Below are 20,244 nucleotides of genomic sequence, written 5' to 3' on the forward strand. Positions count from 1 at the left end.
TGGTGGAATGGTTAGCATGCCCTCAGTAATGCTGGTAACATTTCTGCTTCTCTAAGTGATTTCACTGCAATGTAGAACGCCGTTCGGACTCGCCTATAAAAAGGAGGTCCCTTGTCATTGAGCTTAACATGGAATCGGGCAGCACTCAGTGATAAAAGAGAAGTTCACCAATGTGGTATCACAATGGACTGAATAGTCTAAGTGAGCCTGATACATCGGGCTGCCACCTCTAACCTAACCTAACCTACACCCAAACATATGAAAAACAGTTTTTTTCGTCCGTTATTTTATTTACATTTTATTTGCATTTAATTCTATTATTATGGCAATTAAAAAAGAATATCCCTTGCAATATATCCATAACGTGCTACACAATTTCGAGTTGTTTCATCATAAATAAAATCAGCAAAACAATGGCATGTATGACGATTATAACAGATACCATTGGCACAAGTCCTAAAAAGAGTTGAATAATGATAACAAAAAACATAAAATTAGTAAATTTATTCTTTGTGAAATATATGTAAAATTTGATATAAGTTATACCAATGAACTTTTTAATTGAGTAATGAAATATTTTCCGAAAATCATCTAAAAATTTTCCAAATACCAGACACAGAACAAAATATATTGAGGGTTTAATTTTCATAACAAATTTTCTTAACATTATAAAGCTTTTGGTGCTTTCTTTAAAACTTACTGATAACAATCGGTTTCACACACTCCATTTCTTAATTTATAACCAGGATAACAGGCACATTTTGCTGACATACCAATTGCTTGGCACTCACCACCAGAACCACATGGAGGATTACAATCAGGTTTACAAAAACCATCATCGGTCATTTTGAATCCGTGGACACAACCACATACACCTGGTGTAAGACACTTGTGCCTTGGATCTTTACCACAATCTTCGTCACATATTGGATTGCAATACTCTTTCGTTTCATCCAAGTGATAGCCACAATAGCATTTACATTCGTTAGCCAGGTTACAACGTCCATGGCCACAGCTCAATGGGCATGTTTCTATACAAACTCCTTCGTCATTGGGAACATAATTGTTATAACATTCACAAGTCTCAGGTGCCACACATTCACCTTTTCCACAGTTAACACATCGAGGACGACAATGTTTTTTCCCATTGTATTCTTTAATAGAATAGCCAGGGCAACATATTTTAATAGCCGATACCTTTTGTGACGCATCCCAAGTGATTCTTTCCACCATGATTTTATTGTAATTATCAATTTTATCAGTTCTAGTTGAAGTGGGGAGGAAATGAGAACGCAGAAACTTACTTTAAACATTGAAATATTGATATTCATAATTTTTTATTCATGATTTTTTAATAGACATTGACATTGATGGCAATAAATGAAATTTGATTAAAATTAAGCCAACTTTATTTATGATTTAACGAAACATGTTCATTAAGATAATGTAAATGTTAGTTAATAGAACGAATATTGTTTGTTTTAAAAGAAAATTCATAACATTGGTGAAAAATTTCATATTTACGATTATCCCTATATTTGAAACTTTTTATACCCTCCACCATAGGATGGGGGGTATATTAACTTTGTCATTCCGTTTGTAACACATCGAAATATTGATCTAAGACCCCATAAAGTATATATATTCTGGGTCGTGGTGAAATTCTGAGTCGATCTGAGCATGTCCGTCCGTCCGTCCGTCCGTCTGTTGAAATCACGCTAACTTCCGAACGAAACAAGCTATCGACTTGAAACTTGGCACAAGTAGTTGCTATTGATGTAGGTCGGACGGAATTGCAAATGGGCCATATCGGTCCACTTTTACGTATAGCCCCCATATAAACGGACCCCAAAATTTGGCTTGCGAGGCCTCTAAGAGAAGCAAATTTCATCCGATCCGGCTGAAATTTTGTAAATGGTGTTAGTATATGGTCTCTAACCACCATGCAAAAATTGGTCCACATCGGTCCATAATTATATATAGCCCCCATATAAACCGATCCCCCGTTTTGGCTTGCGATTGCTCTAAGAGAAGCAAATTTCATCCGATCCGGCTGAAATTTGGTACATGGTGTTGGTATATGGTCTCTAACAACCGTGCAAAAATTGGTCCACATCGGTCTATAATTATATATAGCCCCCATATAAGCCGATCCCCCGATTTGGCTTGCAGAGCCCCTAAGAGAAACAAATTTCATCCGATCCGGCTGAAATTTGGTACCTGATGTTAGTATGTGGTCTCTAATGACCATGAAAAAATTGGTCCATATCGGTCCATAATTATATATAGCCCCCATATAAACAGATCACCAGATTTGACCTCCGGAGCCTCTTGGAAGATCAAAATTCATCTGATTCAGTTGAAATTTGGTATGTGATGTTAATATATGGCCTCAAACACCCATGCAAAAATTGGTCGATATTGGTCCATAATTATATATAGGCCCCATATAAACCGATCCCCAGATTTGACGTCCGGAGCATCTTGGAAGAGCAAAATTCTTCCCATTCGGTTGAAATTTGGTACTTGATGTTAGTATATGGTATCCAACAACCATGCAGGAATTAGTTCCTATCAGTCCATAATTATATATAGCTCCCATATAAACCGATCGCCAGATTTGACCTCCGGTGCCTTTTGGAGAAGCAAAATTCATCCGATCTGGTTGAAATTTGGTACGTGGTGGTAGTATATGATATTTAACAGCCATGCCAAAAGTGGTCCATATCAGTCCATAATCATTTATAGCCCCCATATAAACCGATCCCGAAATTTGGTTTTGGAGTCTCTTGGAGGAGCAAATTTCATCCGAGTGAGTTGAAATTTGCGGATGACAGTCTTTCGTAGAAGTTTCTACGCAATCCATGGTGGAGGGTACGTAAGATTCGGCTTGGCCGAACATATGGCCGTATATACTTGTTTATTATTATGTTAATCCGGTCAAAAACCTTTGTTGTTAGCACCTAATTGTTTTTTATATTTATTTTCATAATTTATTGTGATTGTAAATCTTGTAATAAATAAATAAATAAATAATTATTAATCCAAAATTCAATATTTACTTAATCTAAAGATTATTTATTTAAATCAAAAATTAGTTTCCTCTTACATCAAGGAAATTTGCCGTACACACGATTTTAATAGAGTGATGGAAATTTCAAAAATTCGTGTTCTATATTTACTGGAAAAAAATTAAGAAAAAGACTATAAACTTTTTCCTAATTTAAATTTCTTTATTTTAATGAAATTCGTCTTAACGCTATGAAAATTGCCTATCCTAAAATTTAGCTGGTATTACCTCAATATATTTTTCAGTGTAAACACCCCACATGTAAAACTAACTCACCTTACATAAACCAATTTTGTATTGTCTCCATTTGGTCCACATTCTACACCTTGAAAATGATGCTCAATCTGCCGTTTGGAGCGATTTTTCTTTACAGTTGTTATAGTGGAATATTCATACCATTCATCAAGAAAAATTTCCTTAATATCATTGGGCATTATATTTAGTCCATAAACTTCGGGATGATAGTTTTCGATATACCAATTGTGATCATCAATATTGCTTACATTGTAGAATTTGGCCAAAGCCATCAATCTTGAAGCATAAGTCGATTGTGAAATAATTGAAAATATCATTTTTATCATGAATAATTTTATTAGATTTAAATCGGACAGCATAATTTCGTTTTCCGCAATGATTTACAACTAAGCATATGATTACAACTAAATATGGACATTGTAATATTGAAAATGATCTTGGAGAGTAATGTGAATCAATTTTGATGAATGGTCACGTTTCCTGTTGAAATAAAATATTAATTATTTTGCATAGTCGATAGAGACTGTGCTTGTTAAGATCACCTTGTTGGTTTACACTGGTAGACAAATCTTTGTAATATTAAAGAAAACCTCGTATGTCATTAAAATTTAGCCAATGAAAAAATTTCATAAATCCTGTTCAACTTCATTATTGTTACGATTTTTCGGTTTAATACAGAAACATTTCATATTGTCCTTATGTCCACTCAAACAAGAGCGCGCTAATGCCAAGTGAACTTAGTTTTAATTCATGAAGATTAGTTGATCTTAGCTAAATTTTGCCCAATGTGAGCAAATGTTCCTTATTGTAATAATTGCTTCTTTAATGACGTGAACTAAAAATAAGGAAAAAAGTTGTATACAAATATAGAGCACAATTTGACAAAAAAAACAAAAAAAATAGTTCATAATTTCCTAAAGTCTTTTAAATAATTTTCTAAGTCCCTTAAATGAGTAAATTTTACAAAATTGTACCTGTTTTAGCATATTTTTATAGAACATTTTGTTAAAATTGTATATCTATAGAAAATTTTGTCAAAATTTTATTTCTTTGGAAAACTTTGTCAAAATTTTATATTTACAAAAAAACTTTTGTCAAAATTTTATTTCTATGGAAAATTTTGTCAAACTTTTGTTCAAAAAACTTTTGTCAAAATTGTATTTTTATAAAAATTTTGTCAAAATTGTATTTCTATAAAAATTTTGTCAAAATTTTATTTCTTTCGAAAATTTGGTCAAAATTTTATTTCATAGAAATTTAAGTCAAAATTTTATTTCCATAGAAATGTAGGTCAAACTTTTATTTCTATAGAAATTTTGTCAACATTTTATTTCTAGAGAAAATTTTTTCAAAACTTTATTTATATAGAAAATTTTGTTAAAATTTTATTTTATTACATAAAATTTTGTCACAATTTTATTTCTATAGAAAATTTTTGTCAAATGTTTATTTCTACTGAACATTTTGTCAAAATTTTATTTCCATAGAAAATTTTGTCAAAATTTTATTACTATAGAAAATTTTGTTAAAATTGTATTTCTATAGAAAATTTTGTCAAAATTTTATTTTTGTAGAAAATTTTGTTAAAATTTTATTTCTATAGAAATTTTTTTTCTATAAAAATGTTTTCAAAAACTTTTGTCAAAATTTTATTTCTATAAAAATTTTGTCAAAATTTTATTTCTATAAAAATTTTGTCAAAATTTTATTTCTATAAAAATTTTGTCAAAATTTTATTTCTTTCGAAAACTTGGTCAACATTTTATTTCAATAGAAATTTAGATCAAAATTTTATTTCTTGAGAAAATTTTGTTAAAATTTTATTTTTTATAGAAATTTTTGTCAAAATTTTATTTCTGTAGAAGATTTTGTCAAAATTTTTATTTTGTTAAAATTTTATTTCTATAGAAAATTTTGTAAAATGTTATTTCTATAGAAAATTTTTTCAAATGTTTATTTCTACTGAACATTTTGTCAAAATTTTATTTCCATAGAAAATTTTGTCAAAATTTTATTACTGTAGAAAATTTTGTCAAAATTTTATTTCTAAAGAAAAGTTTGGCAAAATTTTATTTTTGTAGAAAATTTTGTCAAAATTTTATTTCTATAGTAAATGTTGTCAATTTTTTATTTCTATAGAAAATTTTTTCAAAATTTTATTTCTATAAAAATGTTTCCAAAAACTTTTGTCAAAATTTTATTTATATAAAAATGTTTCCAAAAACTTTTGTCAAAATTTTATTTCTATAAAAATTTTGTCAAAATTTTATTTCTTCCGAAAACTTGGTCAAAATTTTATTTCTTCCGAAAACTTGGTCAAAATTTTATTTCAATAGAAATTTAGGTCAAAATTTTATTTCTATAGAAATTTTGTCACAATTTTATTTCTTGAGAAAATGGTATTGCAAATTGGCCATATCGGTCCACTTTTACGTATAGCCCCCATATAAACGGACCTCCAGATTTGGCTTGCGGGGCCTATAAGAGTAGCATATTTCATCCGATCTGGCTGAAATGTGGTACATGGTGTAAGTATATGGTGTCTAACAACCATGCCAAAATTGGTCTATATCGGTCCATAATTATATATAGTCCCCATATAAACCGATCCCTGATTTGGTTTGCGGACCCCCTAAGAGAAGAACATTTCATCCGATCCGGCTGAAATTTGGTACATGATATAAGTATATGGTTTCTAACAACCATGCACAAATTGGTCCATATCGGTCCATAATTATATAAAGCCCCCATATAAACCGATCCCCAGATTTGACCTCCGGAGCCTCTTAGAGGAGCAAAATTCATCCGATCCGGTTGAAATTTGGTACGTGGTGTTAGTATATGGTCTTTAATAACAATACAAAAATTGGTCCATATCGGTCCATAATTATATATAGCCCCCATATAAACCGATCACCAGATTTGACCTCCCGGGCCTCTTGCAGGAACAAAATTTATCCGATCCGGTTGAAATTTGGTACGTGGTGTTAGTATATGGTCTCTAACAACCATGCAAGGATTGGTCCATATCGGTCCATAATTATATATAGCCCCCATATAAACCGATCTCCAGATTTGTCCTCCGGAGCCTCTTGGAGGAGCAAAATTCATCCGATCCGGTGAAATTTGCAACGTGGTGTTAGTATGTGGTCGCTAATAACCATGCCAAAGTTGGTCCATATCGGTTCATAATCATGGTTGCCACTCGAGCCAAAAATAATCTACCCAAATTTTATTTCTATAGAAAATTTTGTCAAAATTTTATCTCTATAGAAAATTTTTTCAAAATGTTATTCCTATAGAAAATTTTGTCAAACTTCATTTCTATAGAAAATTTTGGATAAATTTTATTTCTATAGAAAGTGTTGTCAACATTTTAATTCTATAGAGAATGTTGTCAAAATTTTAATTCTATTGAAAATTTTGTCAAAATTTTATTTCTATAGAAATGTAGGTCAAAATTTTATTTCTATAGAAAATTTTGTCAACATTTTATTTCTGTAGAAAATTTTGTAAAATTTTATTTCTATAGGAAATTTTGTCAAATGTTTATTTCTACTGAAAAATTTGTCAAAACTTTATTTCCATACAATTTTTTGTCAAAATTGTATTGCTATAGAAAATTTTGTCAAACTTTATTTCTATAGAAAATTTTGGAAAATTTTATTTCGATAGAAAATGTTGTCAAAATTTAAATTCTATAGAGAATGTTGTCGAAATTTTAATTCTATTGAAAATTTTGTCAAAATTTTAATTCTATTGAAAATTTTGTCAAAATTTTATTTCTATAGGAATGTAGATCAAAATTTTATTTCTATAGAAAATTTTGTCAAAATTTTATTTCTGTAGAAAATTTTGTAAAATTTTATTTCTATAGGAAATTTTGTCAAATGTTTATTTCTACTGAAAATTTTGTCAAAACTTTATTTCCATACAAATTTTTGTCAAAATTGTATTGCTATAGAAAATTTTGTCAAACTTTATTTCTATAGAAAATTTTGGAAAATTTTATTTCTATAGAAAATGTTGTCAAAATTTAAATTCTATAGAGAATGTTGTCAAAATTTTAGTTCTATTGAAAATGTTGTCAAAATTTTATTTCTATAGAAATGTAGGTCAAAATTTGACTTCTGTAGAAAATTTTGCCACTCGAGCCAAAAATAATCTACCCAAATTTTATTTCTATAGAAAATTTTGTCAAAATTTTATCTCTATAGAAAATTTTGTCAAACTTCATTCCTATAGAAAATTTTGTCAAAATTTTATTTCTTTAGAATATTTTGTCAAATGTTTATTTCTATTGAAAATTTTGTCAAAATTCTATTTCTATAGAAAATTTTGTTAAAATTTAGTTAGTTAGTTTTAATGTTAGTTTTTATAGAAAATTTTGCCAAAATTTTATTTCTGTAGAAAATTTTGTAAAATTTTATTTCTATAGAAAATTTTGTCAAAATTTTATTGCTATAGAAAATTTTGTCTAAATTTTATTTCTATAGAAATTTTTTTTTCAAATTTAATTTTTTTATTGAAAATTTAGTCACAATTTTATTCCAACGAAAATTTTGTAAAAATTTTATTTCTATAGAAAATGTTGTCAAAATTGTATTTCTATAAAAAAAAGTTGTCAAAATTTTATTGCTATAGAAAATTTTGTCAAATTTTTATTTCTATAGAAAATTCTGTCAAATTTTTATTTAAAAAATGTAATTCTTATTCTATACAATAATTTCATTTCTATAAAAAATGTTTTGAATTTTTTTTTTTAGAAATAAATTTTGCCAATACTATAACATCACGTACCAAATTTTAACCGAATCGGGTGTGACTTGGTCTTCCAGGAATCGCCTTAAGACAAATCCCGAAGTGGTCCGATACCATAAAGCATAAATAACAACTACATGTGTAAAGTTTCAAGTGAATAGCTTGTTTCGTTCGGGAGATAGCGTGATTTTAACAGACGTGCGGACATCGCTACACTGAAATAAAAAGCATACTCGGTTCCAAAGATTTTGTCTTTACTTTAAAAAATTTGGTATTGATTCCGAGCCAAAGAAGCGGAGAATACAAGTAAGGATATTTTAAGACACAATTCTCTTTTAAATTTAGGTTTTGTGTACTTGCTTCTAGAAAGCAAATTTAAATTTTTCGCTTTCTCAGCTTTTTTTTCTTCATATGCTATCAAAGTCCTTTAAAAACGAGTTAACGGTAACTTTATTTTCCAAATTAGGACTCGACTTCCAGTAGAAATTATGCTATGTTTGAAGTAAAAAACTTCTTTAAAATAAAGTTTTGAAAAACATGTCCTATATTTGAACGATTTTTTGCTTTGTAGTCAAGATGCAAAAAGACAACAAATTTAAAGACAATTTCATTAAGTTTAAAGAATTTTTCTGAATTATTAAAGTCAAGCTGACCTTAGCCTATAAATTTTTTCTTTCATGTTATGATACCCATTTTTAAGTCAAATCACTTAATTATAAGGACAATACGACTTCATTGAAAAGTTTATCGACTTTTGGACAAGGAAAATAACTTTATTTTAGAGAAATGCGTCTTCTATGCTAAGCAAAATATGTATTCGTATTTTAAAGACATGAAATCTTTGACCTCACGACAATATTTTTTTCAGTGTAGATCGACTAAGAATTTCTACTACTACTATGACATTTGTCTGTTTTCTGGTAGTATGTTCAGTCAAATGCTGTCCAGTCATTTGACTGAACATAGATACACTGATGTTCTATGCAGTATGTATTTTCAGAGCATTCCCGATATTCCCAGCTTGAATTTGAGCAAAGTAATGTCAATTTGTTAATAAATAAAAATAGGAAACGAAATAAAATTTTGTTATTTAGTTTCAGACAAGTTAAGGGTAAGTGCAGCAAATATGCTATATCCATTTATTTTTCGATAGCCAAATTTTTTGTTTTTGTCCGACGAGGCTAAGATTTCACCACATTCATTTTACTAGTATTAGCCATCCACGCAACTATGAGCGAAAAATAAGTAACCCATAATTTCAGATATATTTGCGAATTTATTAAAAAACTCTTTACGCAGGAATTCATAAAATGTTCAGGTAACATAAGGTGGTACACCATAATGTTGATTTTTTTTTGTAAAAAAATAAATGTAACATATATATCGCAATTGCATACATTTTATGCTTATGTACATCCGAAAACTAATAAATAGAAAATATTCCTTGAGACAAAACGAAATGATTAAGAACCACAAAAAAAATATTCGAGCTCAGGTAAATATGATTTTTTTCAAGTGGCACGAAGAAAGAGTTGCAACAATCAAACTGATCTTTGATTGGTTCATTCTCTGACAACCACAATCTATTCAGCTTGGTTTAGTTATTCGTATGTTTTTAGATAGAGAAAAAGGCTACTATACCACATTATCAGTCTGTACCACATTTGCTGCACTTACTCTACTATTAGAACACATATAAGCTTTGCACAGCATCGTTGCACTTGTTGGAAATTTCATTGCCGTAGTCAAATTGCAATTTGGTGAATGACTTCTTACAAAAATATAAGAACAAAAATAGTTTGATTTATTTGGCCATGGTTTTGTAATACCAGCACCTAATGATTACTATTTGGGTGATTTATGCATTGAAAACACAAAAATTTCTCCAGCTTGCAGTAAACCAGCTGATTGACAGGGTTGCACATTTTTTTTACTTCTAGAGTTTGGCTATCCAGTACTAAGAAAAAAACAAGTTTTTGCTTTCGTTTTTCTTACATATATAGATATTTTTTTTTCTTTTAGACTATTCTTATAACTAATTTTTTAATTGCGGTATACAATTTCTTGTACGCTCATGGTACACAAAGCCAGGATTACAAATACATCTGTTGGGATTGTAGCAAATTCCATTAGCACAGGATCTAAAAAGAATTTCATAAAATAATTTAAAATTATTATTATACTCAAAAAATATACATATTTCCACTACTTACTGATAGCAATCAGATTGACATACACCATCCTGCTCATGATAGCCCTGATAGCATACACATTTTGGTTTCGTACCAAATGCCTGACATTCACCACCTGGTCCGCATTCCGGTTCACATACTGGCCTACATCCACCGTCGGTCAGCTGGAATCCTCGAATACAACTACAAACTTCGGGTGCTGTACAATTGTGAAGGGGATCTCTACCACAACCTTTACTACAAATGGGTCGACAAAATTTTCGTGTTTCATCCAATTTATAACCAGGATTACATTCACAACTTCCATCCAAATAACAGCGACCATTAAGACATCCCAGAGGGCAAACGAAGACACAATCATCACTGTCATTGCGTATATATTCATCGTAACATTTGCACACGTTGGGCGCCACACATAGACCATTGCGACATTTATCGCATACAGGAACACATTTACGCTCACCACGCCATCGCAAGAGACCATAGCCAGGACAGCAAACCTTTATGGGAGTTAACTGTTGAGTTTTATCCTCGGTCATACGTATTACCCATGAATATCTATCCACGGCTTCGGTTCTAAGAGGAGAGATAATACAAAAATCTCTTAAAAATCGTTTAGCCTTTGTAAAATTGTAGATTTTCCATCTTTACTGGACGTCACATAAGTCTAATATCTCTTCACTGGTAAAGTGGCAAAATGATCCATAGCATGAAATACTCAAGCAACTGTCTCTGGTCGTCGATTTCTAAACGATTCGGTAAGTAGAACCCGGTTTTTGCATCGACTGATTTCAGAGTGATAGAGCGTTAGTGAGAGCCATATGTCGCATTCCCCACAATTTACCTTAGTCAAAGGATATAAGCAGCACGAAGACTTTGGGGCCTAATGGAACATTAATGTTGATGTTGAAGACCCTGGAATTTATAAGGAGGTGAGTATCTTATCAGATTATCCTCTTTGTCCCTGATACGGGCAGTTATCTCCTTATTCGTCAATAGCGAAACCTCTTCGGACTCCAGTGGGGAGTCGGAATACCTTCGTGCAAAGGAATCAAAAAATGGATATGGAATGGATTTCCTCACTTTCCGGTACGGATGTCTTTCTATACCCTAGAAGAGGATAGAAGGAAGATTGGTCGATAGATACATGCTTGCTGGAATCTTAGCATAGCTTCAATTGCATGATCCCTTTACACATTTTTTACAAATCTGGTGTAGTGAGTAATACTAAAGGCAAATTTAGGAGTCTAGTAATCAACTCTCTGCATGTCCAAATGCTTTAGAATTACACACAAAGAATGCCATCCACGGAGCTGCAAATGTTAGATCCCGCCTTGAATAGAAAGAGCCATGGCTTCAATCCCAGTTTCGACCGAACAGCAAAAAGTTTTTTTCAGCGGTTGTTCATCCACTATCAGTAGCGCCGGGGCCATTCTGAGTGATTCAAAGGTTCCCTATGTGGTTTCTACATAATGTAAAAAGCCTTTCGTACTCGACTATAAAAAGGAGGTCCCTTCTCATCGATCTAAACAGGGAATGGGACAGCTCTCAGTGATTAGAGAGAAGTTCGAGTGTGGCATAACAATGGGCTTAGTAGTCTAAGGTAGTCTAAAATAACGGCCATTCACTACACCCTCAAAAAAAATCGCTTCTTTAACATATGTTCCAAACATATTTTGCAGGAAGCACATATATTATTGCATACTGCCGAAACATTAATATGTTTGTTTTATGTGAACATATTATATGTTTGGAAGCATTTTGAGCCCAAAAATATTATATGCTTGGAAGAATTTTTCCAGAACACGATTGTGCTCATTCCCTAACATACTCGTAATTTTCACTTCCACGAAATTTTTTGGTTATTGGCACCTTTTTCTGTAATACAAATAATGTTGAAGAAATTATTCACTTTTATAAATTTTTTAAATTTTACCTTTCGCCTGCACGGAGAATCGAACCGAGGACCATACAGTTTGTAAGCCAACACACTATCCACTGGGCTACGTAGCTGTTATAGTCACCAGTAGATAATTATCGTTTTAAGTTACATTTATATAGCATAGTTTGCAGCGCCCACGAGCCCATGCAAACATAACATTATTTAACAGAAACATACATTTGTTTGCCACGTGGAGCAGTGGTTAGCATGTCTGCCTTGCATGCAAAGGGTCGTGGGTTCAATCCCTGCTCCGACCGAACATTTTGTTGTTTTTTTTTTTTTTTTTTAATTTACACATTTATATTTATACTATATTAAATTTTTTTAAATGAAACTTCGAAATGTCCGTTATTAAAGATTTATAGTCAGTAACAGTGCTTGATATAAACGAAATTGACTGATTTTTGGATAAAATATTATTTTTTATTGCAAAAATAACAATTTTGTAATAAAAAACTGTTTTGGACAAAACTTTAAAATTTGGAAGGAATTCAAAAACTAACAAAAGAAGAACGTGGAGTCGAGTATAAACATACATACATAATTTTATAATATAAACATAAATTTATTTAGGAGTGAACAGTTTTTTACTAGCATTTAACACCATCGCTCTAAAATTCCTTTTATTTTTCTTTGATAATTCATTTTAAAGAAAATAAACTTTTTAAATTGTTTTAGCTGTAAAACTCGAACTTAATGCCCGCTTTGATATTTGATGGTGTCCGTCAACTCCTCGTGGACTACTAAAGAGGAACTAAAGTTTGTTTTTTTTTACATTTTACTGTGTAATTTTTCACTATTTCCTCCTTATTTCATTTTACTGTCCCAACTCTAAAAAGTGTATAGTGCCCTTTCGCTATTTTTATGAAGACCCCTGATTTCTTTTAACGAACCAAGAAAAAAATTGTGCCCATAATGCCAAAATGATAAACAAAACACATGTCCACACATACATAAAATGCTGCTCTCAAGGCGAAAACATATGCTGTTTGTTTTTCAAATGTCCATTCTCTTGGTTCCGAATGTCTATTCTCTTTATTCAAATTAAATAATATTTAGACTTAAGCATATCAAATTTTTGGCCTTATCATAAAACAGTTTTCCGAAACAACATACAAGCGGTTTCACAGAAATTGTTCTCTTTTGACTCTTTTGCTGTGTTATATTGATATCTTTCGTCAACTCTCCCGTTTTCCATCTCTATTTCTCTCTATACTCTCTCTGTCGCTTTGAATAAAATATCACAACATATGTATGTTTAGTCGAAATTTGTAAATTTATATATGTTTGTATTCACACATATGATTTTTTTGAAACATTCATGCCCCAAACATAATATATTCTAACATATTAACATAGATGTCCCAAACATTTAGTGTTAGTTTAGGAACATTACATGTTCGCACTTAAATATATTGTGGTTTAAAATCGTGCCCGAAACACATTTTGTTTATATCGGAACATATGAAAAACATATTTTTCTAACAGTGTAGACATCGTTAGGTTTGTTAAAGTTAATTTCATGAATATTCTTATTTACGCGTAGCACCACCTCCATATTTGCGAAGAGGGCAGTAGTCTGCCTTTAGTCTGAAATAACGGGCAACCATTAGACCTAACCTTCAGTCAGGTCTCCTTACGACTCCCGTGGGCAATTTGCCAGCTGCTAGCCAAACTGCCTGGTGATCAATGCACGTATCAGTTGTTAATTCAATTTTACGAACAGAATTCAATGCGCGTAGCATCCTGTACCCAATTCTATATCCCCGAAGAGGACAGCAAGTCTGACCGTACCAAATGTCTTATATACACTAAAAGCCATGAGGAACGACCATTGGGTTCCTTTATAGAGAAGGTAGATCCGCCTATAATTTGTCGAGCCTTTGTCTGACTCCAGTCGCGAATACCTTTACTCATGTGTTATTTTTAGTCAAACAAAGACAAAGGGCGGAGTCTGATCAAGTACTCTACTCCCAGATGTTTTAGCAGTGATGATATCGATAACTTCGACTGAGGTAAATTGTGACTTGAAATTAATGATCGTAGATCCTTGTAGGCCTATCGCTCCCGGGATGCTGTGTGAACTAAAGGTTGAAAATCCCTACTCATAACTTTGAATTGGATCTTCAGTCAAAGCGTCGTCTCATAAGGTGACTGAAAATCCATCATTCTATCGGTGTGCGATTTCGTACAAAAAGTTTTTCTGTCTTACTGTGGTCCAGAATTTACCATGCCTTGTGCTTAAGTTATATTGCTTCAGGTACTGTAGCTAGTAGCTCCGCTTATATTCTAAATATACTCGTACTTATCTTCATATTAAGATATCTAAATCAAGGATCTCGGGTGAAGCCCAACAAGCCCGTTTGCGGCTTCTGCGATGGTTTTTTACGTTACTGAACCGGTTTAATTATAAACGGAAGTTTTTAAAAGGCACTACTTCGGAGTTATTCGAGGAAAAAGATAATTAGGAACCATGCCTCCAAACAGTCCTAAGCCAAGATTTGTATTGAATTAGCTAACGGAATGCATCCTCGAAAATCCAATTGGTGATGATTCACCCCTTTGTATGGACCTAGACCTCCTAGATATTCAGTTTTTACTAATACTGAATACTGTTTTCGTTAATGAAGTATCCAATACCAATCGTTCAACTGACGCGGAGAAAGAATATTCTATTTATTGGGGAGAAGAAGGTACCAGCACCAACTCTGATTTAATTGCCATTGGAACCTAGGTATCTGGTATAGATCCTGATGCTTGTTATTTCCTGATGCTTGTTATGTTGATGTCCGGCATTTATCTTCAGGAGTTGAAATTAGTATTTGCAAAGACGATGAAGTTATGGGAGAATGTCTGCAACTCCAGTCTGATTAGTATTAAGTACCAGATATACAGTGGGGAGAAAAACTGGGCGCATGTTGACCACTTAGAAGTCCAATTGCTACAAAATTTGTTTCATTTATACTTCATTTCCTGATAAACAAAACTGTATATTCAGATAAATTAAACACCTTACTAATGCATTTATTAATATAAAACAAGTATATACGACCGTAATTTCGGCCAGGCCTAATCTTATGTACCCTCCACCATGGATTGAGTAGAAACTTCTACTAAAGACTGCCATACCCAATCGAATTACTTGGTAAGTATTACCACACTTACCGATGGCAAGGTATCTAAATATCTTCTTAACATCGTTTTCTAAATTGTAAGTTAGTCTATACGTGGTTTATATTAGACAAAAAAGCAGATGAAAACGTATATAATTCAGTTATTGACCGGTATATATAGAGAAGTCTACAAATAAATACGAACCAATATCAACTTTTGCGCGGTAATTAGAGAGCCAGAATTGCAATATGGTGATCGCTTTATATGCGGCCTATATAAAGGGTGATACGGTCAAAATTTGGTCAATATAAACTTGACGTATTTCTTTCAATTTTGCATTTAAAAAACACCTCTCATTTTGAAGGTGTGTGTGTGTAGAATTTTGCTCCTATTTTGATTTTGGAATTCACTCTTCAGTTGTCAAAATGCCGTCCAAGCAAGAAGAGCAGCGTATCAAAATTTTGCTCGCGCATCACGAAAATCTGAGTTACTCGCACGCAAAGCTGGCAAAATCGCTAAAAGTTGCCAAATCAACCGTTACAAATGTAATTGAAGTGTTTGGGGAACGTTTGTCGACAGCCAGGATGTCTGGATCGGGGGGAAATCGAAAACCGGAAGCCGCTGAGACGACAAAGAGAGTTGCCGGTAGTTTCAAGCGAAACCCTAACCTCTCTCCGAGATGCCCCAAATAAGCTGCCATTACGGTAAAAAGGCCTTGGAGTGGTACGCCGCCAACAACGTGCAGGTGGTTCCCAAGGACAAGAACCCTCCCAACACTTGAAAAAGTGTTGGGAGAGTTCGTTTTTCCTTGACCAAATTTTGACCGTATCACCCTTTACAATTATGAACCGATATGGACCAATTTTTGTGTGATTGGGCATCGGTTTTCAGCGGGCTATATATAACTAAAGATCGATATGGACCAAGTTTGGCATGGTTGTTAGCGGCCATATACTAGGACAATGTACCAAATTTCAACCGAATCGAAGGAATTTTGCTCCACAAAGAGGATCCGGAAATCAAATCTGGGGATCGGTTTATATGGGGGCTATATATAATTATGGACCGATATGGACCAATTTTTGCATGCTTGTTAGAAACCATATACTAACACCACGTACCAAATTTCAACCGGATCGGATGAAAGTTGCTCCTCCAAGAGGCTCTGGAGGTCAAATCTGGGAATCGGTTTATATGACGGCTATATATAATTATGGACCGATATAGACCAATTTTTGGATGGTTTTAAGATACCGTGTACTAACACCATGTACCAAATTTCAAACGGATCGGAAGAAAGTTGCTCCTCCAAGTCCGGTTTATATGAGGCTATATATAATTATGGACCGATAAAGACCAATTTTTGCATGGTTTTTTAGATACCATATAACATACTAACACCACGTAATAAATTTCAACCGGATCGGATGAATTTTGCTCCTCCAAGAGGCTCCGGAGGTCAAATCTAGGGATCGGTTTATATGGGGATATATATAATTAGTCCTATATATATAATTAGTATCGGTCCATGTTTTGATATAGACCCAAATAGACTGATCTCCAGATTTTACTTTTTGGGCATATAAAAACCGTAGCATGCCCGCCTTTCACACACAAGGTCGTGGGTTCGCTTCCTGCTTCGACCGAACACCAAAAAGTTTTTCAGCGGTGGATTATCCCACCTTAGTAATGCTGGTGACATTTCTGAGGGTTTCAAAGCTTCTCTAAGTGGTTTCAATGCAATGTGGAACAGTCGTCCGGACTCGGCTATAAAAAGGAGGTCCCCTGTCATTGAGCTTAACATAGAATGGGGCAACACTCAGTGATAAGAGAGAAGTTCACCAATGTGGTATCACAATGGACTGAATAGTCTAAGTGAGCCTGATACATCGCTAACTTAGACTATCTGAAATTGCAAATCTATAAAGGGGTGTGCCAAAAATGGTGAGTATCGGTCCATGATTTGGTATAGCCCCGATATAGACCGATCTCCCGATTTTACATCTTGGGCTTCTAGAGTCCGTAGTTTTTATCCAATTTGCCCGAAATTGAAAATCTAGAGGTATTGTAGAATCATAAAGAGGTGTGCCAAAAATGGAGTATATCGGTCCATGTTTCGGTATAGCTCCCATACACTCATGCACGGCGTGCTCATTTCAAAACGATTCGTTCATGAAAGTGAATCAACACACATGTGGTGTCAAACTGAGAACAGGCGGTGTCAATTTGACAACGATAAAATGACACCATGCGTTGTCAAAACAACAACCAGCGTTCATGATCTGAAAACGTTATGGTTACGACTTTATAGACAAAATTAAAAAAAGATTTCCGCTAGCGTGGCTCGAACCTGTGTTTTCTGCACTATACGCGTTAACAGTCCCCTTAGCAGATTGTACCACCGAGGGAGTTGCCATAATAACATATAACGATTATTTTAAGACTTTTCATGGCCAAAGAAAAACGAATGCCGTTCATGAAATCGTGAACGCCCGTGGACGAAATTGTGAATATTCCGTTTTGATTTTGTGTGAGCGTTTCCGTTTCATTTTGTCACCGTCCGTTCACGACTATGGAACGTAATTTTTTCTATTAGTGTATAGACCGATCTCCCGATTTTACTCCGTGGGCTTGTAGAAACCGTAGTTTTTATCCAATTTGCTCAAATTAAAAATCTAGAGTTATTTTAGGACCATAAAAAGGTGTGCCGAAAATGGTGAGTATCGGTCCATGCTTTGATATAGCCCCCATATAGACCGATCTCCATATTTCACTTTTTGGGATTATAGAAACCGTAGTTTTTATCCAATTTGCCTGAAATTGGAAATAGAGAGATATTTTAGGACCATACAAATGTATGCCGAAAATAGTGAGTATCGGTCCATGTTTTGATAAAGCCCCCATATAGACCAATCTCCAGATTTTACTTCTTGGGCATATAGAAAACGTAGCTTTTATCAAATTTGTCTGAAATTAGAAATCTAGAGGTATTGTAGGATTAAAGAGGTGCGCCAAAAATGGTGAGCATCTGTCAATATTTTAGTATAGCCCGATCTCCCGATTTTACTTTTTGGGCTTGTATCGGTCCATTTGGGAATGCCCCCATATAGACCGATTTCACTTTTAGAAGGCGCACTGATTACGAAAATTACTTGAAACTGAATGTAAAATTTCATTTAAATAAAGTGGGTGAAAATCTACAGATTTATGATTTCAAATCAAGGCGATATGCCATCATTTTCTTGCACATTTACAAGAGATGTTAATGATTCCTCTAAAACTCAAACAAACATGGTTCTTATAAATCCAGAATCTGATATAGTCTTCATAGGCAGAATCATTAAATTTATCTTCGTTAAGTGTACTGGTTGATCTGCTCTGCTTGGAGGAATATCTACCTCCTGAAATTGCAAAGGAAACTGTAATATTTGATTCAAGGTGGTGGGTATTTAAGATTCGGGCCGGCCGAACTTACTGTTATATATACTTGTTTCATGATTACTTATCACTAACCAACGGCCAAATGTGTCAGCATCCCCATGCCATAAAGCTTCCCCCTCTATGTTTTACGGTTTGTGTGATGTGGTGTTTTTGGAGACTTTGGCATTACCAGGTCATTACCAGTAACGTAATGTCGGAGTTCGTTACCAGTAACGTGTTATTGCAACAGATTAAAAACGGCTTATTTTTGTTTTATTTAACTTATTTCCAGTCATCAACGATCCAATCTCTGTGGGCCTTACTTGACAAAAGTGAAAACATGCACTCGGTTTTGCTCCCCACTGTATAGCATAGATCCTGATGCTTGTTATTTCAATACGCCAGGAATTTGCAGATGTCTTTCATTTATTCTAAGGAGTTGGATTTCTTTTTATTTTCCAACTTGAGTCCCTATATAAAAATTCTTGAAACTATCCGCAGTCCCATAATCGAAGTGTTTTGAGTCATAAAATTATTTCCTCTTTTCTTTTAATCTCAACTCACTGTGCCTTAATGATTAACAATATTCACAATACTTACGGCACATATATCAACACCATATGATCTCCATTTGTACCACATTCTTCCTTGGGAGGTGTTGCTTCCGTTTGTCTACTATCACGAGAACTAAAGGCCGTTGGAATATATAATGCAAGTGATTCCAAAAGATTGGATTTTTGAGTTTGATGATGGGAAGATAACTTGAGATCGTCTTCAGAGTGTCTATTGTCTCGCGCCAACGTTGTTACATCCGCAACACAGATCATATATTTAAATGGTTGTAAAAATATTCCAACTAAAATTATCAATATTGTATATTGTGCAATTTTTAATGAAGTAAACATTATTTTGTGTTCCGGCAATGTAAAAGGTCTTTGTACTTATGGGAGAGCTTCTTTTCATTTCAAAAGTTAGATTACAACTAATTCTCAAAGCATATTTTGCATGATTTAATATCATTGAAAAATGAGAGGGAATTTTGCTACATACGATTTGTTTGCCAGTATCATACGTACACTAGGGAACATATATTGTGGCGGCTACAGAAACTTTTTTTTATACAGTTGAGAGAATCCAAAAAAGAATCGTAAAGAAAGATCTTAGTATGATCGAGTAGCAAACAATTATGCCCTAACAATTCGCTACTGTGAAACTTCTAAGGAACGACCACTCCATATTTGTGAGGTCTTCAGTTATAAGAGTTTAATTTTAAATTTTAATATAGCAAACGTCTCTCGACAATTGTCCACTTTTAAGAACCGTTCGGTTTTCAGAGTATCTAAGTTTGAAGTATCCATTGGCATTATTTATCTGGGTAATGCGTTGAATTTGTTCGATCGGGTTCCGCTAAATGGCTTAGAAATATGAAGAATGTTGGCATTACTACAGTTTTTGTGATTGATTACAGCACTATACAATAAACTCGACGA

The 20,244-nt window shown here is 33.3% G+C and overlaps 2 protein-coding genes across 2 annotated transcripts; both read right to left on the bottom strand.

Annotated features, from left to right (window-relative positions):
• Positions 1-269: 269 nt before the first annotated feature.
• Positions 270-3,747, bottom strand: LOC142224169 (uncharacterized). The gene is made up of 3 exons (XM_075293956.1): positions 3,347-3,747; positions 701-1,264; positions 270-456 (listed from the first exon to the last, which is right to left on the bottom strand). The coding sequence occupies exons 1-3, from the start codon at positions 3,682-3,684 to the stop codon at positions 330-332; spliced, it is 1,029 nt and encodes a 342-aa protein (XP_075150071.1). The 5' UTR covers positions 3,685-3,747; the 3' UTR covers positions 270-329.
• A 6,312-nt stretch (positions 3,748-10,059) lies between these two features.
• On the bottom strand, positions 10,060-19,740 carry LOC142224172 (uncharacterized). Its single transcript, XM_075293959.1, has 3 exons — positions 19,355-19,740; positions 10,300-10,854; positions 10,060-10,227 (listed from the first exon to the last, which is right to left on the bottom strand). Exons 1-3 carry the CDS (start codon positions 19,657-19,659, stop codon positions 10,122-10,124), a joined length of 966 nt encoding a protein of 321 aa, XP_075150074.1. The 5' UTR covers positions 19,660-19,740; the 3' UTR covers positions 10,060-10,121.
• Positions 19,741-20,244: the final 504 nt, after the last annotated feature.

This window comes from Haematobia irritans, chromosome 2 (assembly GCF_050003625.1).
Source record: "Haematobia irritans isolate KBUSLIRL chromosome 2, ASM5000362v1, whole genome shotgun sequence".
Classification (NCBI taxonomy): Eukaryota; Metazoa; Arthropoda; class Insecta; order Diptera; family Muscidae; genus Haematobia; species Haematobia irritans.